Source organism: Vanacampus margaritifer, chromosome 1 (genome assembly GCF_051991255.1).
Source record: "Vanacampus margaritifer isolate UIUO_Vmar chromosome 1, RoL_Vmar_1.0, whole genome shotgun sequence".
Lineage (NCBI taxonomy): Eukaryota > Metazoa > Chordata > Actinopteri > Syngnathiformes > Syngnathidae > Vanacampus > Vanacampus margaritifer.
The window spans coordinates 36,250,515-36,277,978 of record NC_135432.1 but is presented as its reverse complement, the minus strand read 5'-3'; the positions used below and the strand labels follow the sequence as shown (position 1 = coordinate 36,277,978).

General features: G+C 40.6%; 4 protein-coding genes across 10 annotated transcripts in view; 2 read left to right on the top strand and 2 right to left on the bottom strand.

Annotated features, from left to right (window-relative positions):
* The window catches only part of raph1b (Ras association (RalGDS/AF-6) and pleckstrin homology domains 1b), a 37,912-nt gene extending 31,609 nt beyond the window's left edge, over nucleotides 1–6,303 (bottom strand). For all 3 annotated transcript variants that reach the window (XM_077551730.1, XM_077551749.1, XM_077551740.1), the window contains exon 1: nucleotides 6,017–6,303. The gene's annotated coding sequence lies outside the window, so the exon portion shown is untranslated. The remainder of the gene's footprint in view (nucleotides 1–6,016) is intronic.
* Nucleotides 6,304–7,309: 1,006 nt separating this feature from the next.
* Nucleotides 7,310–19,719, bottom strand: fastkd2 (FAST kinase domains 2). 4 transcript variants are annotated; one of them, XM_077551636.1, is made up of 12 exons: nucleotides 18,487–19,719; nucleotides 18,305–18,408; nucleotides 18,059–18,167; nucleotides 16,315–16,438; nucleotides 15,777–15,916; nucleotides 15,264–15,436; nucleotides 14,981–15,144; nucleotides 14,658–14,894; nucleotides 14,438–14,498; nucleotides 13,025–13,139; nucleotides 12,826–12,910; nucleotides 7,310–8,199 (listed from the first exon to the last, which is right to left on the bottom strand). In XM_077551636.1, the coding sequence occupies exons 1-11, from the start codon at nucleotides 19,105–19,107 to the stop codon at nucleotides 12,872–12,874; spliced, it is 1,887 nt and encodes a 628-aa protein (XP_077407762.1). In that variant the 5' UTR covers nucleotides 19,108–19,719; the 3' UTR covers nucleotides 7,310–8,199; nucleotides 12,826–12,871. The 4 variants fall into 4 exon arrangements, with proteins under 4 accessions (XP_077407762.1, XP_077407780.1, XP_077407753.1 ...); XM_077551654.1 differs by lacking the exon at nucleotides 7,310–8,199 and having other exon boundaries at nucleotides 12,484–12,910; nucleotides 18,487–18,990; nucleotides 19,387–19,712; XM_077551627.1 differs by lacking the exon at nucleotides 7,310–8,199 and having other exon boundaries at nucleotides 12,484–12,910; nucleotides 18,487–19,715.
* On the top strand, nucleotides 7,698–10,078 carry LOC144038875 (T-cell-specific surface glycoprotein CD28 homolog). Its single transcript, XM_077551707.1, has 4 exons — nucleotides 7,698–7,776; nucleotides 7,920–8,246; nucleotides 8,321–8,442; nucleotides 8,698–10,078. Exons 1-4 carry the CDS (start codon nucleotides 7,698–7,700, stop codon nucleotides 8,809–8,811), a joined length of 642 nt encoding a protein of 213 aa, XP_077407833.1. The 3' UTR covers nucleotides 8,812–10,078.
* mdh1b (malate dehydrogenase 1B, NAD (soluble)) lies at nucleotides 19,658–27,435 on the top strand. 2 transcript variants are annotated; one of them, XM_077551687.1, is made up of 10 exons: nucleotides 19,658–19,833; nucleotides 21,276–21,388; nucleotides 21,478–21,612; nucleotides 21,696–21,838; nucleotides 21,923–22,091; nucleotides 24,085–24,424; nucleotides 24,498–24,639; nucleotides 26,374–26,549; nucleotides 26,626–26,761; nucleotides 26,929–27,435. In XM_077551687.1, the coding sequence occupies exons 1-10, from the start codon at nucleotides 19,812–19,814 to the stop codon at nucleotides 27,266–27,268; spliced, it is 1,716 nt and encodes a 571-aa protein (XP_077407813.1). In that variant the 5' UTR covers nucleotides 19,658–19,811; the 3' UTR covers nucleotides 27,269–27,435. The 2 variants fall into 2 exon arrangements, with proteins under 2 accessions (XP_077407813.1, XP_077407824.1); XM_077551698.1 differs by lacking the exons at nucleotides 19,658–19,833; nucleotides 21,276–21,388 and having other exon boundaries at nucleotides 21,541–21,612; nucleotides 21,751–21,838.
* The last annotated feature ends 29 nt before the right edge of the window (nucleotides 27,436–27,464 follow it).

The following is a 27,464-nucleotide window of genomic DNA, read 5'->3' as shown; positions in this document are numbered from 1 at the left end:
GGTTTGACTGACTGTCAAGGAACTTTTCTTTTGCACCAAAATGTGTCAGTCTACTGCAGCTGCTTGTTCTTCAGATTTTAGGTCTCTTATTACAGGCAGAGTCCTGATGTAAAAAAAAGGGCCTGCTTGCCTCCATAAAGTCAATTGTACAAATGACTTCTAAAAGCTGGCAGGCAAAACCACAAGTGACCTAAGTATCCTAAATCCATTTACACTTTTCACCCTCTAGCTTCCAGATGCATTGAGGGCAGACTGCCATGCGCATCCTACATGTTTCCCTGCAAACTTGGCACCCGTCAGCATAACAACGCTCGCTCTCAAACATTAGCTAGGTTGATTGCAGCAAGAGATCTGAGGGAAAATAGGCTTTAGTGCATATTTTATGAACACGTATCAGATTTAGAAGTCAGGAATTTTGATGCAGAAAATCTATTCTATTTTCTATGAAAGGGTGCTTTAAACCATTGAAAGCACATGCCCAAACACAGATTCTTGATTTTTGGCATTACACTTCTTATGCTGGTAGTTTTTTTATTTTCATGTTTACATCAAATGAATTGCAAATTATTTGAAAGTGAACAAACAACAATTTTGTAAATGATGCTCCAAAATCCAACAAAATCTAGATATAGGTACCGGTAGATAGCTTGATATGCTGTACTATCTTCATCTACAAGGGAAAGTCACTAAGCAAGCACTGCTGACCAACACAACCAACCACATAAATGAGAAGTAGATAAACTCTGACCACACCAGCGATGTTTATTCCTCAGACGTACAGCAACTGCACAGCACAGGCAATTTAATTAAGGCAATCGGATGATGAAGAAATAAATCCTCCCCCCATATCTACTTATGTGATACATCACCCGACGGTTATTTGCACCATGCCTTTGCTGCTCTCCTCTTAAGGAAGCGGAGCCCAATAAGCCACACGCACTCCAGACGCTCTCCACATCATAGAACCACTAGGCTCACACAAGCACATTCTGTTTGATGGGACAGCTATGGCACGATCATGTGGGGGGAAATTGAGAAACGACCCAAATGAATCACTTTCTCTCAGCCACGTTGAAATCTGATGTGGTTGATGGTCTTCAAGATCCCTTTGGTTTCTTGACTTTATGACAGTCGCAAACATCTCTCAGCTGTGTGACAGTACAAGGACCAGAGCAGTGCTTCCTGTCACACGCATCATTGGGTTGAATGACTGACTGACCTTAGATGTTATTGTAAAGGGCAAAAGAGGATATTCGAAAGAGCAACAGCCCCGCAATAAGAAAAAAGCCACCTGCTATTGTCACATTGAGAAAGCTAAATAAGTCATAAGATGCTTAAATGAAGTGGTGAAAGATGACGCTCACACAGGGGACAATTAACAATGCACTATAAGTATTGTCGAAGAAAAAAGTCTAGTAGTAGCGGCATGGAGGCTGTCATACTGACTGTATTGCTGAGAGTTGGGTCCCTGAAACAACTTTTGAGGAATTCCCTGGCTAACAACATTTTTTCCCCCCATTGTTTGCGTGTAGACAGGATACATTTTTCCTGGTAAAGGGGCTGGAGGCAATTGTAGGCCAATGCCAACCCTCCGTCCAAGTGTGCCTGCCTGCTACCAATGAACATGAATGAGTGGAGATGCGGCTAGTGTGCCCTCCTTGTGTCTCCTCCCATCATCGGTATAGCTGGTGACAGGAGTAGCTCATTTGCCATTATTCCGCTACTGCAGCAAGATTTTGCAGTATCTATGGCTATATTCACACTGCAGGACGTGATAACCAATTCTGATTTTTTGTTAAATTTGATATTTTTGTCCATTTGTTCAGAAGAGGATTTGTGAGGTTGAGTTTAAGAACTAATATTCTAGGGAAAGTTATACGGGGGTCACATGTTCCAATTTGTATCATCCTAAATGAACTGACGCTAGGCTAACTGTTAGCAGATCTGGTAACTCTATTGCAGTGGGAGATGAACAAATACAAAATCCAATAAAAACACTCAAGTTAAGAGTTTTTTTTTTTAAGGTGTGATAATTGTATGGGAATGCCTATAAACATATTTTTAAAAAATGATCCCTTTCAGTTATTCACAGCCCTGGTGTGACAGTGTACATAATGAAACACAGCTGACAGGAGACGAGACTAGCTGAACGAATGAATAATTGTCTATAGAGTGATTTAAGACCTAAAAATTAAGTCCGTGTTTGGTAATTGACAGGGGCCATAGCGAATTAAACCACGATAGTTATGGTGAGTTTCAACTTGTTCCCTTGTTGTGGTAAGCAGTCAGGGCCGGCGAGGGCTTCGCTGCTGGCCTGCCTAAACACTAATGAAGCACTGACCTACAAACCCCGATCCCAATGAAGTTGGGACACTGTGTGAAATGTAAAAATAAAAAAACATTACAATGATTTTGCACATGCTTTTCAACCTACATCTTATTGAATTGAATACAAACGCAAGATATTTCATGTGCAAAGTCAGATGTTCTTTTTTTTTTTGTCCACTCAGATTTAAGCCTCTACGTATGTCAGGGATGAGTCACTCCGGTTCTTGAGGATCCCTATTCTGTATGTTCTAGATGTTTCCCTCCTCCAACACACCTGATTCAAATAGTCAGGATCAGGTTTCTGCAGAGCTTGTTGATGAGCTAACCGTTTGAATCGATGTGCTGCCATGTCAATCTAATCTGTGCAGGGCCTTCAGAATCAGTAATGCTGCTGGATCTTAAAACTATAGCGCATTACCAATGTGACTGTTTCTCTAACCAGGGAAATTTCAAATTTGCCTCGGCAGGCCAGCTTGCTCGACCACAATGTCATCAGAATTTTTCTATCCTATGATGTTGTTCAAAGCAGGTTAAATTTGACTAGCAAAACACTACGCAGATGCTCACGTTAATAGTATATTTAATAATCAGCATCTGACGTGATCATTAAGTATTTTTTAAAAACGTAGTTATGTTTTTCTCTTGTTATTGGATAAATATTTATTCTGAACTGCTCCAGATGATGTACTTGCATGGGACAAAATTGTGTTTTTGTATAATAATAATAATAATGGTTTGTATTGCATCCTGATACTATTGATACTGATGCTATTAGGAAGTGGATTATGCCAGATAAGTCTCTCCTCAAGGCCCAGGTAGCAAATGCACCGCCCACCACTGTTTTATTGTAGTTTCTTTTGTAATGTTTACACATGTGAATGCCATAAACACTAACATTGTAACTGTGCGTAATGACGCACAGTAAGTGTAAAACTGTGTGTGTGTTTTTAAAATGAATTTTAGATGTTACACCACTCCACTAAAACCAAAACAGTAGCATAAATAGTGTGAATATGAAGAGAAATGCTGAAAATGGCCCAATTGTCATGCGTACCCCAGTAAACTGGTGTAGCCAAACAGGTTAATTAATCATTATTTGTCAAGGTTTATGCAAGTACTGCATTACCATCATCTTCAACATTCTCAACAGAAACAAAATGAGTCGCCGCAAAGCTGGAATCAACTGATTTCGTGCCATTGCATGTGCAGATATTCATCCTGTGCATGAAAAGGCCAACAGGAAGAGCAACCATTTCTAAAGCAGGAGAGATTTTAGGCTACAGTCAAGCAAACTAACCATTGCCTTTGTTTCCAAATGCTATGGACAGATGCTGTCAAAGGTCAGCAAAATGTTAACAGAACAAGGGCCTATACAGGGCGGTGACCATGTGCATGTGTCAAGAGAACGGACACACCTATCCAAGTAGTCAACACACACATATTAGTTCTCCTTTTGCTAAAACACGTCCACAACGAGGAGCTGAGTCTCGCTGCAGCTGATGATACTTTCCATCCCAAATTTCCTTCTGTCTGTGGGGCTGGATCAGGTTACACTTTAGCCTCTGGCCCGCCATCGGAGTGCGCTCAACTCTACGTTTGAAGGTGCATCCTCCGGTTGTAACACAACCTGAGGAAATATACACTGCTGCCACCCGCTGTCTTGTCCTTTGTGTGGGGAATTTTCTGCCCAAGGACACGGGTGGGTTGCTATTTGCTTGGATGGGTGGGAGGAAGTCACGCACAGCCCTCATGCGACAGAGCTTAAGCGGTGACAGACAGCCAAGCACATGAGAGACACTAGCAAGAACACACACAGTAATATTCTAGTCTTACAGGATCATTGGTCAAGCCTAAAATGAATGTGACTGCTGTTAATTTTTATTTCATCATAATCAATGATGTCACCCAAAAAAATCTAATAAAATCAGGCAAACAAAGAAGGCAACACAGACTTGTGAAAAACGTGTTTTCTTTTACTTGGAGATGTCTAGCTTCTCTAACTCAATGACGTTGAGAGGAAAAAAGATGACAAAGCATTCATGTGCTTTTAAACAGGAGCCGTGAAATGACTAACATACTGGAAATCTAATCCGTGTCTGCGCTTTTTATGACTGAGCTGTACAGTAGCAGCCCAAATGTTGCGCCTTGGGGCATTTAAGTCTGCTGACAAAATGTTTTGCACAATCCTGTTACATATCGCGCATGTGTAGAACTACTATTTCGGTTACCTGTATATGCGTTTGTTATTGCCCCAACTAGGGTTAGGAATCCAAACAAAAGGCATCAGATAACAAAACAAATTTGACAACACTATCAAGTTACACAAATATTTCAGCACATGATGCAAAGCCACATGCCCAAAGTAACAAAAACTCTACAATAAATATTACAGATGTACAGGTACTCTCAGCATCTTCTATGTAGAGTTAAAGCCCTTCAAATCCATATCCTGCAAAAGAATAAGTAGATAAAAGCTGAAAGGCATTTCACTACAGCGGCGCAACCACAACACTAACAAGCCATTAACTACACTGTAACCAAATGGGGCACACATTTTGTTTCCACCACACTGCGAATAATGCAAATCATGAATGCTTTAGGAAACAAACGGCTGTCTGGCAGTATAAAGTCTGGGCCAAGTGCCGTCCTACAAGTATCATACTGGTTTGGTGAAACTCTCATGCACCAGGGAGCTGTTGTTAGTGCTACCTTGGATGACTTCTGCAGTGCAAATGGCAACATTTGCAGTCTTGGGAGCCCACCAGACCCTGACATGATATTCTGTTCCCAGTGTGAATAACCTTTGAACCCTTCATGGTGAATGTTTGTGTGTGTGTGTGTGTGTGTCATTTCAGACAGATAAAGCAAATAAGTGTCCAAAGCTTTTACAACTAGTCTGGTTGAGACTTGACAATACAGTCAACAGTTCGTAGGGCTCGTTAGCTTTGAATGGATGCTAACTAATGTGAACATCGCCGCCGGTCAGGATAACCAATCCCAGGCGGTGACGTCACCAAATATAAGCGATTAAACCGGCGTTGGTACTTTATGCTGATACGATGCAAAAAAAGGAGACATTCAGTACATTTCATTTTATACCTCAAAGTCGCAAAATCGCATTTTTATGAGGCCATACGCGCGACAACAACATCGGCCATGAGCAGAAGCTGCTGGCCTCCCCTAGCTTGCCAGGGTGGAGACTGACTGCTACGCTTCCACAGCGACAACTGAGCTACGAAACATCCCATTCCGCCGCCACAAGTCCATTAAACGTTTTAATAAAGACCCCCAGAAGATCGCTACTCTATCCATATGTCCCCTACTCCCCCCAAAACGGCGTACTTTTCCCCAGGCGGCCCAAACACCACACACACACCCCTTCTCCCCAAGAAAGGAGTCATTCGATGGCCGCATTGGGGGGCTCCAACAGCCCGTGCACACATCCCTTTCTTAGGGCCATTTTACGGATGCTCCTTTTGGAATCAGAATAGCCTTTAGAAAATGCGGCAGGCTGCTGCTTCTCTTTACACGGTCAACGGCGTTTGGCATAGCGATAAAGACATGGATGAATTAAATAATGGATCTTACCTATAAAGGGCGTTTCCGAACACCACAGACCACAGTGAAAGTTAAAAAAAGGCGATTAGAGCGCACACACGTTCGGACTGTGAATAAAAAAACTACTTACAGTGAAATGCGACTCACAAAGAAGGTCCTCTCCTCCGGTTGTCTCTGTCCCCTGAGGGGAAATATAACAGTCGTGTGGGAAAGATGCGTCACACTTCGTGGGTCTTGGTGGTGATCCGTTTTGAGAATGTGATTTAAAAAATAAAAAAAACTACTTAAAATTATCCGCCGTCCACATGTTTTCACGCTCAATCTCGTCTACATATACAGTATTGCAGACTGCTCCTCATTCTTCTCCCTGACCGCGTATGGGACGCAACGCTGCGCGTCTCCGTCGTTTCCTGTCCAACCCAGGACCTACGTTGCCTTCACGATCTACGCATAATCGGACATTAAAGTACCCAATTGTTGAGTCGGTGTATGGATACTAGATCAACTGTTTCTTCTGTCTGAAATTAAATCAAGTGCATGGCCCGTGTGGTGGTAAACACAAGCCTACACACATACAAAAACGAGACGTGTTCTTATTCACTTTAGGTGTATTTTTATGCATTCAATTTAAACGTACGACTTTTGACAGCATCCTTAGTTGGAGCGTGCAGAGGAGGATGGCTGATAAAAGGCACGTTGAACCACACGCTGTGTGATGCGCGAAGTGTTGAAGCCACTACACTACAGCATTACAGGTCAAAAGGCCGACAGTTTGGATAATAGTAGCTTGTTATCTACTTGGCGCCACCAATCCCTGACTCTCCTCATCTATTTCAGTTAAGACTGACAAACATTTAGGAAATTCTATAATCCTCATTCTACAATCCTATTAATATACCAACCAGTGACTGTGCAAAGTAAATGCAGTACTTTGTGTTGATCACAAGGGATAGATCGACATTCACCAGGGAGGGACTGGGACCCATTATAGGAAGGGAGGGATTCTGACGTTTCTTAAAGAGAAAGGGTACTGCTTGTTGCTTGCAATGAAAACCGTCAGTTATGTGTTGGACAGTACGAGACATGACTTGTCTTGATCGTCTCATCATTTACTGCATCTCCACAGCATTAGAATCACTCAATAATTTATACTATCTTCTCCCGCTAGGTTAAATGAATGCAGCCAAATTATATACCTGAAGTGTATAATAATAGTTATTAGAGACGCATGACACTTAAAATTAAATTTTAAACATAGTTTCCCGGTCTGCAGCAGTGACAAACATCAACAGGTTTATTATCAGAACTCAATGTTGTGTTGCCATCTACTGGGTCAAAGAAATATGTGAAGCTGTCAAAAAAGAAAAAGAAAATAAAGCTTTATCTATTCAATCTGTCAAAACACATACACTGCGATATAGGTTAAAGGCACGTTATTCATATCATTCCAGGTCATGGGTCACAAGTAGAAATTAAAAAACATACATTGAAATGGGAGCACACAATTTCAAAGTTCTAAAAGTGTTCTTATTTATAACAGCAGGTATCAAAAATACAGATCCAATTCTTTCACAGAGACATAAAGATTAGGTTTTACCTTTGCCAATTTATAGTATGTACTCTTTTTCACTTCATGAAACCAAAGCTGTCTACTCTATATGTTAGTGTGCTCATGACATAGGTCACAGGTCAAACAAGGAGAGGAAACTTAAGGAGGCGTTTGCAGTCACAGGATGTGTTGAAGGCAAACTGTCACAGCTAGTTGAGGAAACGATACAATGCAAATTTTATCCCCACTGCTTAAGTTTGAAATGAGTTCCTGGATAATTCTGATCTTCTCGGGATACAGGTTTTCTCTAGCCAGCCCAACACAGAAGTGTGCCTGCAAATGTAAGTATAGTGCTGGGTCTCATTTTAAAATTTTCATACTGGAATTATTCTTTCTATCACCAGCATTACAGTGAATTGTAAGTGTTGACTCGATCAATCTACATAGGTTGCAAAATTCAGATTCATGACATTTTCATCACCAGATGAACTACAAGCTGTGTGTTGGCACGACCCAGCCACAGTCTCTGTTCCGTGTCCGACGATGGCTGGCGAGGAATTGACATTTACACTTCTAAAGGATGAACAAGGGATTCACATCCAAATGTGCAATTACACCAATAACACGTTGGACTGTGAATCAAGCTCCAACGCTGACCTGGTGCTACGTGAGGCCAACGCATCATTTAGATTTGTCCTTACTGGAGAGATGGCCAAAAACGGTGGACTCTACACGTGCGAGGGCATGGTCAGATTCCCACCTCCCTTCAAGACAGAGATGAGTGCTGTTAGGATACTGGTGCATGTCGAGGGTAAGCAAAGGTGCATCAACAAAGACACCTGGCACATGATACAGTACAGTACATATATTCAAAGTGTTCTCTAGGTCGCAAATGCAGCAGTGGAGAAACCAAAGTGGGCAATGGACACCTCTGGATTTGCATCCCGGTGCTTGGAATTCTCTGCATCTACAGCATCATCGTAACCATTATCGCTGTGATCAACCGGGTAAGGCACACCTAAATAAGTATATGTAAACTGAAGGCAAGTTACAACACTTTAGAGATAGCAGTATCTGAATGGACACATTTTTTTGTGTGTGAAAAAGCTGGACCAAATCCATTTTCTTGTATTTGTACTTTAGGTGTAATGGCCACAGCCCATTATTTTTGTCTCATATCTACAGTAGGCTATCGGCCAACTGAGCCTTCCTTATGTACAGTTTATTCATTTACACAATTTTTTCTTTTTACATGTTTGCAGGCCAATGTGAGGCAGTCAAATTCCCAGAATGAGTACATCAACACAAAACCCAGAGTCACCAGCCAGCGTCGGAGGGAGAGAGCCTTTCGGAACACTCCACGACAGCACTTTTGATTTCCTCTGAAGACAACTACTCTGTGTTATAATAAGAGGTGGGCATTCCATCAATATTGACAGAAGGTCCATCAACCATCAATCAATCCATCAATGGCAGATGCCTATTTTGTTGATGATTAACGAATAACAGGAAACTTTGAAAAATTGACAGACTAAGCATTTCCAGAAGTGGGTTTTCGTCCGTCACTGTAACCGGGTCAGTACAAACAAGTGAATATTCAATATACACCTACCGGGTAAGCTAACTTCCTTGCACACCATTATTCAAGCCTTCTCTCTTCTGGCTCTGTCCTAATACTGATACTGTAGAGCTCGGGTGACTACAGACCGCAATAATAATGTTTTCTCCTGTTGTAAATCAATCATTATATGCAAGCATTAGTTTAGTGCTCAGTTCGTTTATTTGACACCAGGCACGTTGTTAGACAGCTAAGGGGTCTTCGGTGCACCATTTTACATCAGGCAGGTTTTTGAACAGCTAAGGAGTCTTAAAAAGTGGATGTATTGAGTCCGTTGGCTGTTCGCGGTAGTATTCATTTACGATTGATTTGATCTTTATTTATCTCGAACAAGTACAAAAAAATATATAAACAAAAAAGGTCATACCATGTGTTCGGTTCGAGAAAAGCTTATCTTGTTCAACCTCCTCCTTACAATCCAAATTGTTACCGCTAACTTGTTTCACTCAGAAACTTATAAAATAGAATACAAATAAAATAAATGTAAAAAATAAAATTGCATACATATACAGAATGTGCATACACACATACACAACAATCATGTGCACATATTACGTTATATGAGGCGACGTTAGTGAGGAAAATAATTAACATTAAAAAATGTGAAGCCAAAAATAATGGTGACAAAATGTAATTTAGTATGACGGAAGCATGGTTAAAATAATGTTGACGGATGGACAATTAATAGACTGCACCCATGAAATTTACTGTCGGTCCAAAAATAGTGGCGGTAATTTAGCAATGATGAAAGCCCGGTTAAAATAACTTTGACGGATTGATATTGGCGATTACAGTTAGGTTCGGCTTAAAATAATGACGATGATGGAAGGGTATCCCGACTGCTGACGATTGCTGAATAATGGTCGTCGGACACTTAAAATTCATTGATGCGCCCACCTCTGGTTATAACAGTGTTCTTTGAGGCTTGGTTTATCTTTTAGGCAATTTCTCTTGAGTTGCCGTGGCGACAGCTGAAGTTGTGCAAAATACAAATAAAAAAAACATCCTGCAACTTACACTCATTCATAAAGCTGTAGTAAGAAGACCCCCTGTGGTTAAACGCAAGGTGGTGTTGAAAAAAAAACAAAAAAAAAACACAACACTAGGGAGTTTGCTTTAAATACTGTAGCCACAGTTTCAGAAGCCCCAGTGTCTTTTCTCAACACAAAATGTTTATTTTTTACAAGCCTTAAAAACTAAGTTCCTCTCATTACACAAATGATCTCATCTTGAGCATTTTGGTTTCTTCTGAAACTGAAGCAGCAGTTTGTTTTCTGAGTACTGAGGAAGATCTAAGAAATGTTATATACCAAAATCAGTTTTAGACAATACAGCATGCTACGTTTCCTGTTTGTACCACAAGTTTCCTGGTTTTGCAGATGTGGCTGCCTCACACATCATTTGTTAAATGTACCGCAAGAACATGTTTTACTGGCTCCAGTGCAAACAACATTCATCTGCATATAACACATATTTGGTACATTAAATCATTAAAATCTACTGCATAAACTGGAGTCGAAATTAGTGACATTCTCTTATCCTTTTAATTGACTGATAAATATCTCAGCTTTTGGTGTATTTCACGGTCATACAAACCTCAATTCCAAAGAAGTTGGGACATTGTGCAAAACCTAAATTAAACCAGAATACAATGGCTGTGTCTGAATGTGTATAATGCTATAATATATAATATATAATGCTCTACTAAGGGGTCATGCCATTTTGTAGGTCTCTCCGAATGTCCAGGGAATGAAAATGTAGGGCATTCAAAATTACCCACAATGCACTCTGAAAAGTAGTGAACATCGATGGTCACAAATGGGTTGATATTGCCCAAAATGCATTGCAAGTATGGGAAAAAAAACATGGCGAAAGCGACAGTGCAAGTGCGAGAATAAAAGCGATACATTAACTAGATACTTTGGACATAATTCATTCGTTTTAGTTGAAGATATAGACGACAAAGGAAATAAAATACAGTTTTAAAACATTTGTATTCACAATAAGTAGTCAGAGATTTAATTGCTATTGCGTCATGACAAGTACGGTGGTCACATGATATGCGACGAGGAGCAAGTAGTGAGCTGGCTGTCCGAATCGCCAAACAGAATGAGGGCACTACATGTTAGGCCACTATATTGACCTTTTGCACGTGATGTCACAGCCCTCATGGAAACGCCCCCTACGGGACGCTGGACGGCAAAAGAACCACTTGCCTGTATTGTAACCATTGAATCTCATAAAGCGTAAAGTCCTTTATCTAATCGATTATCTTATAAAATGGTCATATCTTGCTTTGCGGTCGGTTGTACAGACAGACGAAGGAGTAAACCAAATGTTGCTTTTTATCGCATACCTACTAATGAAGACAAAAGACGTCGATGGATAGCAGCAATCAACAGAAAGGACTGGCAGCCCACAAAGTATTCACGGATTTGTAGCAATAATTTTTTGCGAGGTTAGTAGATAAATGTTGTAATTAGTACATAAATGTTCAAACATTTTACTAGTAAACGTACACTCTAACAAAAATTGTAACAGGTGTGTCGAATTGCGTGTTTCAAATCACATTAACGAGCCAGATAGTTTACGTCCACTCCAACTGCACGAACACGCAGCTTAGTTTTCAAATGCACCTTCTTCAAAACTATTAAGTGCATTTGACTGTTTAATAATGGGGGATTTCGTCTTTGTGCTCGGAATTTTTCCACTCTGGATTCGGAGTCATATTCATGAAATTACTGCGTAACTTGCCACGATAGTCATTTGTTCCATGCTAGTAAACATAGTAACATAACATCATCACAGCGTTTCAATATAGAATGGACTATGTAAAAATAAGTCAGTTAGCATGAGGTATATTGTCCCCGGTGTGAGCGTAGCATCTTGTCCCAGAGACTCAGCCACTGACAAGCTTTTAAATCAACCCCGGTGTAAGGAGAAGAGACGGCATTGACTACATAATGATATAGGTCGTGCGCTGTGAATTCCAGCAAAGTCGGCGATTTGATTAACTTGGTCAAAACAGCATGCAACAGAAGGTAAGGGCTGTTTTCAAACTAGCGATCTCCAACTAAAATAAATATCGCGCTCTATGAGTCCCGACTAAATGTGCAACTTCGACTGACAGTCAAAAGTAATAGATTCCATGACTCTATGGGCAATAATACATTTTAATTTGTAAAATAACAGTCGCTGAGTCACTAAGTCGCTCCGGGTCACGTCCACTTCCATTCAACAATCATTTCCTTCCGCCGTCCGTCATAGGGCAGTCACGTGATCACGTGACATTGGTGCAAATGGTCAATAGTGAAGGGCTATGTAGCGAATAAGGGGTTAGGGTTTAAGGGTGGACATTCAGGGACAGCCAATGGATTTGCGAATCCTTTTCAACCGACATTCAATTGAATAGAGTAAACAGACAAGATAGTTAATGTTCAGACAGATTAATTTTATTGTTGTAAATTTTCACTTAGTTTGAATTTAATGTCTGTAATGCATTCAAAAAAAGGTCTCTTTCATCATCACCTTTCTTTTTAACAACACTAAGCAAGTGTTTGGGATCCGAGTACAGTAATTGAAGCTTTGTAGGTGGAAGTCTTTCCCGTTTTTGCTTGATGTACAACTTCAGTTGCGCAACAGTCCGGGGGGCTGCGTTGTTGTATTTTATTATAACCTCAACTTCATAGGGTTTGTACAAATGTTGTCATGAGTTAAACTACACTTAGTAGCATATTCACAATCACAGGTAATCTGGTTTGCCGTTTCAAACCTTCAGTCTTTGCAATAATGGCACAGATCATCAGATGCTGATTGTCTCAGGCCTTCTCTTCAGACTTCAACTCCTGTTCTGTTATCTGGGGAGTGAAGATAATGGGCTCACTAAGTACGATGGTGAAGGAACTTCTAACGTCAAACAATGTATCAAGTCTTATTGTTGCTACTGATTCAGAAGTAGAAAAGAATCTTACCACGATTGGAATATACCCTAAAATCTTTAGATGGCGAAGCTTGACAGCCAGCGGGCCTCGGGGCTCAGATGTACCAAAGCAGAAAGCAGAGGGACCCGGACAAAGAAATGCCATTCTAGAAGAGTGACAAGAGGTTTCAATAGCGAACCTTAGGGAGGGGGGTCCAGTTTGAAGAGGGATAGTTGCGGGCCAGTCAGGATAACATAACTAGTTTAGGAAATCTAACAAGCTGAACAGTTTGCCCTCCTCGAGATGTCACCTTACCTACTGCTGGCCACCACATTGAAGGATGTCGTCAAGCTGCAACTTTGAGGACATCAATTCAACAGTCCAATATTGGCTATTACAAAATTGGCAAAAATTGGCAATTTTTGCCCAATTCCTGCCAATTGTTTTTTTTCTTACACATTACAACATAGGACAAACATAATGTCATTCAACACCACCCCAGCTCCAAAAAACCTTTTGATTTTTGCCTATTTTTCTCTCTATTGTAAAATTACACAAATACTGAAGGACAAATTAATGCAAGTCAGTCAAATTTAATTCATTGCTATACTGTTGTAAGCGTTGGGGACCAAAAAAGAAGTAACTTTATTCATTAGAAATTCTTTAGATAAATCGGTCAATTAATAAGATATCGGAATTTTATTCTGCCAAATATCAGAATTGTCATCTGCCTCAAAACATCCATACCGGGCCCTACGCAATTCCAGAGTTTGGTGACTCAGGTATGGGCTCTCCAATCTATGAGGCTGACATCTGCAAGGTAGTAAATAAGATACTGGATGTCAGGGTGAGATCCAACTAGAGTTCTTCAAGGTTCTGAATAATGTGAGGCATTGCATTGACGATATGTATAGTGCCCTTGGGTTGGCGAATCGGGGTGCTGGTCTTTAATTCCCTCACTCCCAGCCATTTTCACTGAAGCAACCCCCTTTTTGCTCTTTCACTGTTTTACTGATTTTTTACCAAATATTGTGTTCTGTTGCTATAAAAACATGGAACCTACCAAAAGAAAGATTAGTCTCTTCTTTCATCAGAAAAAAGTATATTTATATCTGTTTCCGTTTTCCAGCAAATAGCATTAGAATATAGCGGAGTTTCATCATTATTCACAAATCTGTTTAAAACTGTGGCGAAAACAGCTTGCTTTAGGCGACCTCTTCAGTTTAGATGTTGCATCAAAGCCTTCTGTATGCTCAAGCATAAAAAATCATAAAAAATGTATAAATATGTTTTGGGGGAGTGAATGACAAAGTATTTTATTTTTATTTATTTATTTAAAACACGTATTAATACGTTTTTGGGTTTGAAAGCGTTAAGAACGTGGGTTTTCCAGCTAACCCCCAGAAGTGCTGAGCCAATGCTTCTTCCCTAGCAACCCGACCCAAAATAAGCGGAAGATCTTACCTTTGTGTTTGTGTTTCTTCACTTGAGGTTTGGTTAGCCAGAGGTGTGCTTATCATGCCATCTAATGAGTCAATGCAACAACAACAAAAACAACAACCTCTTATTCGAGACTGAATGTTTTTTTTTTTTAGCAAGCTATAGGCAGTACTAGATACATTATTTTCTCTTAGCGTTCATATGATTTATCATAACAGAAGCAATCATAATGCTGCATCTTTACCTATGACGTAGAAGTTCTCCACCACCACCATTTCCTGGAGCGATACATCTGCTTGGGTGGACAACACCCTTTGCAGGAGCTGCGAAAGACGCTGATTGACCGGTGGAGTGCTAGATGTCACTTCTCCCAGCATAGTTGCAGGGACACTTAATGGCTGAGGTAAGACAGGCTGGTCAAGATGGAGACACAGGTGCACAGTCTGAAACATTTTCTCCTGTTTCATGAGATAATTCGGTGCTGTAAAGACAATTCGGATGAATAAGATATTTTGTCTTTTTTAAAAAAAAATTCCCAATTGTTGATTTAATAACCATGGCTCAGACCTCTGCTACTCAGAACCTCCAGGGTCGTACTCTGGAGGAGTTTCTCCAAGGCTGCGGATGGAAAGTGGCCAAGAAGGCATAGACAATAACAAGCCTTTAACAAATCATAACTACACATCCTGGGCAGGTAGAATTCCAGAGTTTTGCTGACACTCTGCAGAAACCTGTAGCAACACAAGGGCAGACGCCCCAACATCAGCAAGTGCACAGCTAAGCATATGTTGTTGTTGTTGATCTGCAGAAATGTACTGGTTGAGAAATCAGAATGTAATGAAGAACATACTGCTCTCTGTCATGCTGCAAACAATAGTTGAGGGACGAGTACACCTTGAGGACGCAGAGAAGGTCTTTAAGTGTCAGAGCGTCTGGGTTGGCGATAACTCTTTTAACAAATGCCGCCAACAATGCAGTCGGACAAAAGGCAAGACTCTCAAACATAGACAGCATGAGGACAACCTGGAGTGAAGTGAGACAAGTGAGGAAAGGTGAGATTGGGTTTTAAAAACAACCACAAAGATCTATACCTTTGCCATTTTCAACTGAATAATTAATGAATCAAGTCTGACTAACAAGTTATTTTACCTCAATGTGAGCATCGTTACAAGCTGAAAGAGGAATATAAATAGTGGACTGACTTAATTGTTCATAGTAAACCATTCTAAACATTCCCAACTTTCCCACAAAGTCCACTTAAATATTCAAAAAACATTTAAATTATTTGGTATGCAAGTCCTAACTCCGAAACCAAAAAGCAAACCTCATACAGCAACAACACAAACTTCAAAATGGGCATTACCTCCTTTTTGCTCCACATGTCAAATGTGGAGGCAAAGTAGTCGGAGATTCCAGTAAGCAGGGTAACGTTTCTGTAGTGCAGCTCCCGACATGACTGCAGCACTGTTATAAGTCGGTTGAACGGGACTACATTGAGATTTTCTGCACAGATCACATGCAAGGACAACAGATCAGCCAAAAGCAAGAATGAATGAATCGATACTTTTAAATATGGCTTCCAAATGCAAATGTCCTTCTGTTATTCATAGTATCCCAAGAGGAGCCCAGTGTTTTTGCCACTTTATTTACATAGTGCTGTGGTTGTAATCGATTTCAATTTTTATTTATTGTTTTGAACAGGTCGTGTTCAATAAAACATACATGATTAATGTAATTGCATTGGATTCATTTTAAATGTAAATATTCATTTATTTTTTAGTATGAGCAAGAAGTTTCTATTTGAGCATTGATACTTCTGAAAATGTCTTCCCTATAAAAATTTAATTGGTACTGCATGAAATCCTTAACTGAATCGAAAATCAATGAAGACTTGCTCATACCTGTAATTCTCTGACTGCAGATATCCATCAGTGATTTGGAATAGCACCCCATCTTGGCCATGGTGAAGATCATGTGCTGTGTGTTGGGAAGGGTGAACTGCTCTTTCATTGATAAGGCCTTTCGCTGAAAGGTCATTTGATTCGGGTTAATGTTTGGTGCTAAAAATGAACATGAGAAACATGTACAGTGCCGTGAAAGAATAATTGCCCTCTTCTGAAATTTCAACTTTAATGTTAAAGATCATCAACCAAGTGTAAAGGCATAACGATAACCCAAACATAAAATGCAGTTTCTAAATGGTGATTTATTTATTAAGATAATTTAATATTTAATATTAAGATTATAAAGAAGGGGGGGGGGGGCTTGACTGTTCGGCAGCTGATTAATAAATGGCTACAACAACAAACGCAAATCCACTATGTATTTTTATGTACCTGTACTAGCAGCACAAACACCATAAGGGTAACAACAACGCTTGGTGAGGTCACTATCGTAATGCTTATGAATGATGCGAGAATCACAAAAACTGGGGTATTTTGTAGATATAACAATAAATGTGAAGCCACATTTTTATGTAACTATATTAGCAGCGCCCTCCCTAAATGCGCATTTAATTGATAAGACAGATTTAAGGAGGGCATGATATATATATATATATAAATATAAAGTCCATGAGTAACTCACCATAACGCTAAATTAAGAGCTGCTTGCTGCAGAGCCCATCATGCGTGGGAATCACCTGTAGCTGTAAGTACTGTATATGCACCTTTCGTTTTCTTCTTGGTCTTAGGCTCCTGTGTTGTCTCATCACTGGGCCTTTTCTCCGTTGCAAAGAAACTTTACAAATGTGTTTTTTTTACTCATTTTGCTAACTTGTCGATTAGCATCAGCGCTACGCGTCTGAGATAATTAGCATCTTGACATGCATCAAGAGTCTGTCGTAAACAGAGAGAATCCGGTCACTTTTCAAAATAAAATATTTTTAAGCCTCGGCAAATCAATTAACCGGAAGTACAGTACGTTTTTTATTCTTTCAACTGTGTGGCCCTCAGTACCGGTCCGCGGTCCGGTGGTTGGGGACCACTGGTATGGACTATATGCCACGGAGGAGGCGGGACTTCAGACTTCCGGGTTTTCACCCATCAACTTTGTTTCCGTTACCGGTTTGCAACCAGTGGGCCGCGTCCCAGTATGTGCGCTTCCGCCTTTGGGCCCCTCGGTTGCGCGTTCCCGATGACGGGTGCGAGGCTGCGAGTGTGTAGTGTCTGTCTCAGTGTCCGAAGCATTTCAGATAGCCGAGATGCCCTCCCGGCGATGAGCGGGAGCGTGTGGTTGGGGGGCGCAGGGGTGGGGGTGCGAGTGTTGGAAAGCGGACAGCAGTGGCCGGAAACGGTGCTGATGTGTAAAACACGGAAGTCCGTCGCATCTACCCCATATGGTATATGCTGTAAATAAACAAGTTATTGAAATTTATATTGCGCCATTTTGTGGTTATCTCAGATCGTGATAACTGTAATAAAATTTTTATTGGTGATTGGCCCAAACAACATGAGCGTGTAAAGTCCAGTTTTTGCCTCATCCTTACAGCAAACAAATGTCATTAAAAAACTATTTTGGGAGGTAATTATATGTTTTAAAAAAAATAGAGAGAGAAACCAAAGAGTTGCTTTTACAAGTCTAAATTACAACAAATTTTAGTTTTAGTTTGTTTTTTTACCTCTAGGTAGCAGCTGGGGAACATACCTCAAGTTTCTGTTGGAGATCAAGTGGCATATCTTTACCCAAGATACGCATCATGGTCTGGAGCGCCAAGACATTCTTTATCCTGGGAAGATGTTTCTCAATTACCAGCCTGGAGCAGCAAAAAAACAACAACCCAAAAACAAATGTAGCATTACATGGAAAAGTATAGCTAAAACACTGTCCAATAAAACAGCCCAATACGGTTTTAACTCAAACCACACTCATGCACTACTTAATAAGGCTAACCTGAAGCCATGTTTCAATGCATCAACATTAGGGGTGCTCTCCATATTTTCCAGACAGGTGGCCAAAACTGATAGACTCTTCTCATCAAAGTCATTCAATTTCTCCTGTCAGAGTGCAATAAAAAAGCATTTGTGGAATGAAACAAAGGAGAATAAAAAGAAGTTTGCATTAGGTTAATATACCTGGCAGGCACGGAGGTGCAGCTGGACCACACGGCTCCTTTGAGGCACACCTAAATTCACCATAGCCAGCAAGGAGTAAGCCAAGTTTTCATTTTGCATGGACCATACAATGGTCATGGCGTTTTGCAGCAGCTGGTCAAATGCGGGATGCTCGAACATCAGCTGCAGCTCACAACGCCGCTGCTCCTTCGACAGCTTCTTGATGATGGTCCACATATGTGTAAGGCAGTTGCTGATTATTCCAGGGGTGGGCGCATATTGTTGGCTGAGGTCAAGCACATCTGATGGGGAGCCACACTGTTGCAGGAGCTCAGAAAAAGGGGGCCTCCTGTGTATCTGGCCTGAGGGGTGCTGGTTTTCATCCAGAACTAAGGACCCAGTCACTGGGGTAGAGACCATCTTCTCTGGTCCTAAACTGTAATGCCGAGTGTGGAACCTCACGGAACTCGGTAAACTAGTAACCCGACATGGACGGATTTGCCCAGTGCTGTAACTGTCTGCAAACTGTTGTATGGGGGAACATGAGTTATTGCATGTCACTAAAGAGCTGCCGTGTTTGACCGAATAGATGCAGGAGCGTAGAGAACGCCTCATGACTCCCCATGTCACCCACAATGACATTCTATGATGGTGAGTGCGTGCAAATAAGTAAGAATATGTGACTAATGACCGGTTACATATTTTTGCCTAGCTAATTGATTCAACGTTAGCGCCGAGCGTGTTTTAATTTTCCGCAAGGTCAACAACGAGCAAACTGCCTGTATGCTAAGTAATGATTGCTAAGCGACAAATAATCCATCTACTATGACATTGCGTCGAATTTAAAGTTATGTCATTTAAGCGAGAAAACACAGTACTGTAAATATTCAGTTATGTTTTGTTTTTTAATAGTTAACTTACGTTCACACGCACACGCAGGTTACACATCGAGATGTGTGTGCCGCTTTAATTAGTCCCCCTGGAAACATGATAAGGTGGAAACACTGGTGAGTGGTGACCGAACATAAACGACAAATGAATAAAAATGAAACATTCAACGCAATGTTGATCATGCTTATTATTAATAGCATTAGAGTTAAATATAACGTTTTAAATTAATTATAAAGCCACCCTCAGTGCCTTACTGTAAATGTATTATTTTAAGCCCGCTGTTTGTTGTTTCTACCGAACTCATACACTATTGAACAACCATTACCTAGCAACTGACAACGCAAATGAAAACGAAATAACACCGACGTTTTTAAGCGTGAGGAAATATTCCATTGTGTTGTGCGTTGCATGGTGATCTCGCCGCGGTGGCCTTACAGACAGCGTATCCTCATGAAATGGCAAAGTTTGTGCTCGCTGGTAAGTTGATGAATGTGGCTTGCAAGTTTCAACCACAAACGCAAATTATCCATATGATCGACCAGGGCTCGGCATTGGCAATTTCAAATCTGCAAATGAAATACTTGTCATTATTTGGGTTTCCATCCACCCATGTGTATTCGCATTTTCAAGAAATGCGAAAATAAACTGAATGCAAACGCTAGAAATTCGAAAAAAGGGCCCAAAAATCACAGAAAGGTTTTTACGCTTAGAGGGAGTGGATTTTAAAGCGTATCGAAAAATGGAAAAAGCAAATTTTGGCTATGGAAACAGTTTTTGCGAAGAACCGCTGTCAAGACCGGATATTACGATGAAGGTATACTTGTGGGGGTCTTTTTATTAATTAAATAAAGAAGCTAATATTAATGCTATTTTAGATGGAAAACAGCAAAGAAACGCTACGGTTTATCAAGAATTACAAAAGCAAACTCATATGACGTCATCGCACGTCGCAGTCGCTTTCTGATCGTCTTCTTTTTTTTAAATACTGGTGGATCACATCTCTATGGTGTGCACCGTCACCTACAGCGGCGGAGTCCCCTCTCTATATTCGCAAAAGAAGAACAGATGCAAACGGTCATTATTTTAATAAATCAACTAAAATTGTGAACAGTAAACGTTTTTATTTGACATTAACACACACTGCCACATTCACTGCCGTTACGTACTTCAGTACAGGGCTGGACTGGCACAAAAAAATCGGCCCTGGCATTTTGACTTAGGCTCACCGGCCCAGCCCAGCCTGACTCTTACCTTACATGTAGTTCTGCCGCTGATGTTTCATTTTGCTATCTATATTTGAACTGGATTAACGGATTGGTCCCTCTAAATTGTGGGCCAGTCTCTTGGGGTAAAATGTAGGAAAATAATAAATAAAAAATACTGAATCGGCCCCAAAAGAGGCTGGCCCACCGGGCATGTGTTCCTTATGCCAGATGGCCAGTCCAGGCCTGCCTCAGTATTAGCACAGTATGTCTACAGAAAATACAAGACAAAGTGTCAATTACCTTATGGTTCAAAATGGAAAAAATCTTCAAACTAGATTATTTTAACCTTTAGAAATTGTTCTGTACACAAAGGCATGTTTTCATAGCAACGAGTCCTCGTCATTATTTTTTGCACTATTTGCAGGTTAATAAATGTCATTCATTTTAAAAATGCGATCGCCAGTCGCCACTATACTGTAGTAAGCCACTAGATAGCACCCAAGCCAGGCAACTATCTTGTGGGCCCCCACAAGTCTGGCTTGCCTTATGACTGTGAGTCACAAAAGAATCGCCTCTCCATATAGGGCGCAGCATTAAATGTTTTTGTTTTTCAAAATGTGGTGTGTGAAAGTTTATTCACCCCCTCTGACACCTCTAGATAAAATCTTGTGAAATATAATGTCCATATAGTTACACTTTTATGTATTCCCACAGGCAAAACAGACTGCCCATATTATGCCAAAGTTGAACTTTTGGCCGACAGATTGCAGCGTTCTTTGCCACATTTCCGCATTCACAAGATCTCAATCCTCCCAGATGAATGGCAGGTAAAATTGTCCGTTTTCCCATGCTGAATATTAAGTTTTCATCCTACTAAGTTTTATAAGCATCTTATTGACAACTTGCTGGTCTCCAGGATTGGCTACAAGACACATGTGTAAAAAATAGCTGGAAACATGAAGAGTCCCCTCTGGTATGGAGAGAATTGGTGCACCAAGGAGGCAAAGGGGTGTACTTAGGAGGCTTCGATGACTTTTTAGAGCACTGTCAGGTTGGCCTCATATTTGACTCATTATCTGGCTGTGTTGTGGAGCATTTTTGTTTGTAATATAATGTACTGTACCTTAATACCAGAACTTCTACAACATCACATCAGACATGTCTGAAGAATTAATGCAGAGTATTGCAGAAGAAAACCTCGAGACCAAGATCAACCTTATTATGGAGGAGCAGCATCGTACCAGTCTCATCCAACCCCTTCACATATGGATCAGCAGGTGAAATAGACACGAAAAGTATGCATACACTACTTGGTGGAGAAGTGTGCGCACAACTAATTGGCCTGATTTGTACTTGCCCAGCGCCCTGAACCCAACATGCAACATGCTGATCCCTAGTCTGCTCTCTGCTGAAGTGTTGTCCCAAGCCTCTGCCATCAGCCTCCATCTCCTGGATCTGGAAGGCAATGAGGAGGAACTGGAGTCGCTGAAGATGGAGACCGAAGATTTGGCTCTGCCTCTGCTTCATCAGGTAGATAATTCTATTTTCCTTACAGATTAGGGTGTTTCATAAGTCTACGTCACTTTACAAAATCTCATATTTTAGAAGTGTACCTGATTTATTTCAGCAGTAAGAAGATAATATTTTGTCTAGAATGAATGTAATAACTTCTAATATATAGTTATAGTAATAACTTTTAATATTTTTAAAAACACATTTTGCCACTTGTTGACTGAAGATGAAATTACGGGAGCTCAGGAAACAGACAACGACCAATCACGGCTGACCTCTTCTGGGTTTGGTCTTGTGATGTTAGCAAACAGAGCCATGATTGGTCGTTACCTGTTTCCTGAGCACTTGTGATGTCAGTTTAGTCGACACCAAGTAGCAAAATATGTTTTTAAAGGTATTATTTGTACATGAAAAAATAATGAAGTTATCAAAATAATTCTAGACGAAATATCAACTTATACTGCTTAAAATGGCTAAATCAGCCAAGTATCTTTTTAAGAACTGGCAAAGGTAGCAAGATTAAACCAGTATCGCTTGAAAGGTGAAATCTTCAAGTTTTCTGCTGCAGTGGTCTAATCAGGCAATTGCTATGCCACAATCAATGTTTTTACTTTTTGCGTAAAACATGGTTTGCACTAATTTTACTACGATTTATATTTACTGATAATGGCGTTCACTGGAAAGAAGAAGGCAATTTATACAGTAAATTCTGTAGAGTAAATTTGACTCTATTTAGAGTGGAACCAAATAGACCCAGTTTTAGAATAGGCTAATATTTACCTCTTTGACTGCCAAAAACGTTAAATAACGTTTAGTAAAATCCTATGGAGGAGTGCCAAAGACGTTAAAAGACGTTTGTTTCAAAACAGAGGTGAAAGTAACCATTTTCTATTGTTGATTACTGAAAAACGGAATAAGGTAGAAACTAACTTTTTTCTGATGAAAGATGAGAGTCCAATATTTCATTTGGTAGTGTGTTTCCATAGTCCAAACACATAATTTTCTGTAGACCTTGAAAGATCAGTCAAAATGCTTAAATTGGCTGGCACCCACAGCATCCCTTTTCTGAAAACGTCTGGCAGTCAAAGAGTTACACTAGGAAGAGAGTAAAATAAAGATTTTTTTAAATAACATATTAAGTCACTCAAGGGTCGAGGAACGAACTTGCGTCCTTCAGCTTCGAAGACTGCCACACTACTACTTGAGCTATGCCCCTCCTACTGTTTGCTTATCTCCCAGAGACCAAAAACATTGTTTTTGCTCTCTTGGAGTTCGGAAAATTCCAGCTGACACAAGTTGTGTGGCTCAGGGAGTAGTTCGGCTGTCTAACAAGCTAAAGGTCGTGAGTTTGTTCCTCAGCCCTTGAGTGACTTATTTTTCAATTCTTTATTTTACTCTCTTCCAAGTGTAAATATCACTCTAAAACTGAGTCTATTTGGTCCCACTCTAAATAGTCAAATTTACTCTCCAGAATTTACTGCGTGGAGTTGGATAAGAATAAGTCGTGGACATGTGTTCAACACAGAATTCGGATAGAATTTTCAAAGCAGCCAGCAGACGTACCATACAGAAATGGCATGCGACAGAGGAGGGGGTGGGGGGGGGGGGGTGGGGGGGTGTTTGTGTCCCCGAAAAAGAACCGTACACCTTTAACTGAAACCATTGAACAAGTCTGTAACACCATCCAGTGGAGCCCCCAAAAGTTGATCAGAAGTGCCAGTCAAGAGCTAACAACCAGCAATCCCGATTTGCTTGTTCACATTTGGCAAGAAATGGAATACCTTTTTTATGTATGCAGTGTAACAGAGGGCTTGCATGATGCAATGTGTGAAAATTCAATAAAATATTAATTTATATGATGTTTGTATTCAAATCTTTTCTACAACTCAAGATCAATAGCTTTCAAGAAGAATAAGTTGGATTTTCCCATGTAAGATGTGAGGTAACATAAAGGGACACAGACTTGTGAAACACCATGTCAAAGCAGCCATCTGGCTTCATGTACGGACAGGTGACCATTCACACAGATCTCAAAGAAGCTTTCCAGAAAGCTGAGATAATCCTCCTGCTGGATGACCGCTTGTCAGAAGACAACCATTCAAAGGATGCACAGCCACACCAGAAGATAAAAGCACTGGCAGACCAGTACACCGAATATGGGCACTTGATCGAGGCGAGGGCCAATGGGGACGTGAAGGTGATTGTGTCCGGCGGCTCGCTTGTGAACCTCAGATGCTCATTTCTCCTGAAAGCGTGCTCGATTGACAGCAGTCACTTCGTTGCCGTTGCAACTCAGCTGGAGAATGAAGCCAGAGCTGCCATCGCCAACAAGCTCAAAGTGAGGACTTCAGGTAGCGACGCCAGTTCCATTTGAGTGTACTTACTTGTCAACATTCCTAGCATATGTGTCGTGATCTGCTTCAGAGGTGACAGACGTCATTGTGTGGGGAGATGTTGGAGACAGCTTCTACATAGATCTGCAGAGGGCACATGTTTTTAATTATGATGGACCGATCAAGGGGCCACCCTTCTTTTCCCAGCCAGTGCTTGAAATTATCTACGACAGGTCAGTAAATAAGCAAACAGTATTATACTGTACTGTACTCACTGGAAAAGTAAGTAAGCTGCTCTGCCACAGAAATTGATTGAATGTATAAGTCATTCCAGAACTGGAGGACATTAAGGCAACCAACATTTGGGAAAAACAGACCAATTATCTCATTTTTTTTGTTATGTTATCAAAGAAAAACAGGTAAAAACCATCACATAATCTGATCCGTAACAGCTCAACATCACAAGTTCACTTTTTATGAGATGTTTGGCACAACCCTGTTACAGATACTTAAGCACCTAAAATACTACTAAATAAAATTATTTTGTAATACTAATCTAATTTACTACTGTATTACTCTAATTGCAATGTTATTTTTTTCTCAAGTGTAAATAATAGCTGCTACGCTAACTGGTCAAGAACAACATACAGTAGCATCAGTGGGTAAAAAGTCTACACACCCCAGTTCAAATGCCAGGTGTTTGTGAGACAAATAATTCATTTTAAAATATTTTCCACCATTGTGAAATATAACCTATAGAACTCAATTGAATTTAAATATTTCTGAGAAGGAATTAAAGCGACACTAAGGAACTTTCAGTTTACGTTGATTATGGCGGCACTATATGGACAAAAGTGGTGTTATGTCTGAATCCGGGTAGCTTCCCTTTTCCTTTTTTGCCTGACAAAACTTTTCAGTTGTTTTGCAGCTTCTGCCAGGAAAGCAGTAATTGTGCGGCGACATTCAAATTGACTTCCGTCTTTGTAACGATTGGGAAAAGGGGGAAGTGACGTATGCCATAAAGCATTCAGTACATTTATACTTTTCTTTGTGTGGCAGTGTCTTACCAGCCTCCTTAAAGTTGCTTAATGCCAGTAATAATGATACAGACCCTCTCAGGCCATGGCAAAGGTACCATTCAATTAGTTTTAAGCCCATGTTTCATCAGATTCAGAAGAGTTACGAAAATATTTTATTAAGGTTGAAAAGTTCCTTAGTGCTACTTTAAAAATAGAAATGTTGCATGATTGTGTGCACAACCCTAATAACTGGGAATGTGGATGTGTTCTGAATGAACCAATCACATTAAAATTTAAGGTAGATGGGAGTAAAGTGCTTCTGCTTAACCCCAAATGAAGTTAAGCAGTTTTAAAAAGCTTTTTCCTAACACATGGTGTTTGAAACTGTTCATGCTTCCTGCCACCGGTCACCTCCTCTGTTATAAGAGGGTTACTTTCATACTGTCTTGAACAGATTTTTAAAAAATGTTATCAACTGAGCTGTACAGGTCATAGCAGTGATTCCCAACAATGATGCCATGGCAAAAAAAAGAAAAAAAAAAGGACTTGAGAGACCGTCAGGGGTGTCGTGAGAAATGTTTCAGTTTCACTTAATTTGTCAAAAAAATTATAATTGAAAAAATCCAATTTCTTTGAACCTTTTTTGTTTTGTTTTACTTTTTTCTCACGCACAAATGACCTAACAATCTAATGTGGCCCTTGTGCACAAGTTGCCCACCCTGCATACCTGATAGTTGAGATGAACAAATGAAAACTCATGAACCAGTGCCTTTATCTTTAAACCAATATCTAGAGGAGTAAAAAATATATATATCACAAGTGCTTCATGAAGCTTCATTTTCCCCATCACTGCCTGGATAGCATCCATCCAAACAAGAATGACAGATCTAGCACTCCAACCTGTACCCTCTTTGTCCAAAAAGCCACTGAGCACCTTCTTTTGTTTAGGGAATGGGTTGAGAACGACTTCCAAGATATTGTGCGTTGTCAGCAGGCAGCTGTAGTCTCAAAGACCTGTCGCGGAGCAGACATGTCAACTGCCAATGGGATCCTCACTCTCCTAAAGGCATGGAATGGGATGGCTACTCCCAGTCAGATGTTCTCCGTGGGAGTCTTGTGCGCAGGTGAAACATTCAAAAGAGGAGGATATAGTGTGCTCACTTGAATGACCTGTGTTTACATTTTATGGACAACTTGCAGGCCCTTACGATCTCCCCGGCGACATCGTCATTTCAGTGCCAGTCATCTTCACAGATAGCCAATGGTCCGTGGTGTCCGACGTGACTGTTGCAGAAGATCTGAAGCAGAGACTTCAACTTTCTGCAAGTAAACTCAGGCAAGCAAACTGATACCTTTTTTGTGTTTCTTCAAACCCACGGCACACCAACATCACCTTAATGTATGATGGATTTTCTTCACAGGAAAAATATGTCACTTAATGTATGATGGATTTCCTTCACAGGAAAAATATGTCACTTAATGTATGATGGATTTCCTTCACAGGAAAAAGATGTCAAATGAGAACACCGCAGCGGCAGATGACAACGCCGCAGCGGCAAAAGACAACGCCGCAGCGGCAAAAGACAACGCCGCAGCGTCAGATGACATCGCCGCAGCGTCAGATGACAACGCCGCAGCGTCAGATGAGAAAGGTGCAACGGCAAATGACAACACCGCAACGGCAAATGACAACACCGCAACGGCAAATGACAACACCGCAACCTTAGATGAGAATGCCGCAACGTTAGATGAGAACCCCGCAACATCAGATGACGACACCACCACATCAAATGAGAACACTGCAACATCAAATGAGAATCCAACAGATCAAGAAAAAGCCTGACCAACTCTTTAAAATGGCAAACAATACATGTAAAAACAGAAGGCTGAATTAAATAGATTTTAGTGCATGATGTGTTTCAGTTTGCTTGTTTTTTTATTCTCTCACTTTCTCATTGTGGAGTTGTGGTTCAATTCACCAGTTTAATACAATAAACCTCCTTGCCTGTCCTAACGTGTCTTGCTTTTGATAGTCTCAA

What these genes read in the sequence shown, in the direction of transcription:
- LOC144038875 (XM_077551707.1), top strand. Translation starts at nt 7,698, where the DNA reads ATGAGTTCCTGGATAATTCTGATCTTCTCGGGATACAGGTTTTCTCTA. An exon ending in ACAGAAGTGTGCCTGCAAAT is followed by an intron (nt 7,777 to 7,919) that starts GTAAGTATAGTG and finishes TTTCATCACCAG; the next exon opens with ATGAACTACAAGCTGTGTGT. An exon ending in GATACTGGTGCATGTCGAGG is followed by an intron (nt 8,247 to 8,320) that starts GTAAGCAAAGGT and finishes AGTGTTCTCTAG; the next exon opens with GTCGCAAATGCAGCAGTGGA.
- fastkd2 (XM_077551636.1), bottom strand. Translation starts at nt 19,107, where the DNA reads ATGTCATTGTGGGTGACATGGGGAGTCATGAGGCGTTCTCTACGCTCC. An exon ending in ACATGTGGAGCAAAAAGGAG is followed by an intron (nt 15,437 to 15,776) that starts GTAATGCCCATT and finishes ACTTCACTCCAG; the next exon opens with GTTGTCCTCATGCTGTCTAT. An exon ending in GGAGAACTTCTACGTCATAG is followed by an intron (nt 14,499 to 14,657) that starts GTAAAGATGCAG and finishes TTGACTCATTAG; the next exon opens with ATGGCATGATAAGCACACCT.
- mdh1b (XM_077551687.1), top strand. Translation starts at nt 19,812, where the DNA reads ATGGCAAAGTTTGTGCTCGCTG. An exon ending in GGCAAAGTTTGTGCTCGCTG is followed by an intron (nt 19,834 to 21,275) that starts GTAAGTTGATGA and finishes GTATTCCCACAG; the next exon opens with GCAAAACAGACTGCCCATAT. An exon ending in CTTTCTGCAAGTAAACTCAG is followed by an intron (nt 26,762 to 26,928) that starts GCAAGCAAACTG and finishes TTTCCTTCACAG; the next exon opens with GAAAAAGATGTCAAATGAGA.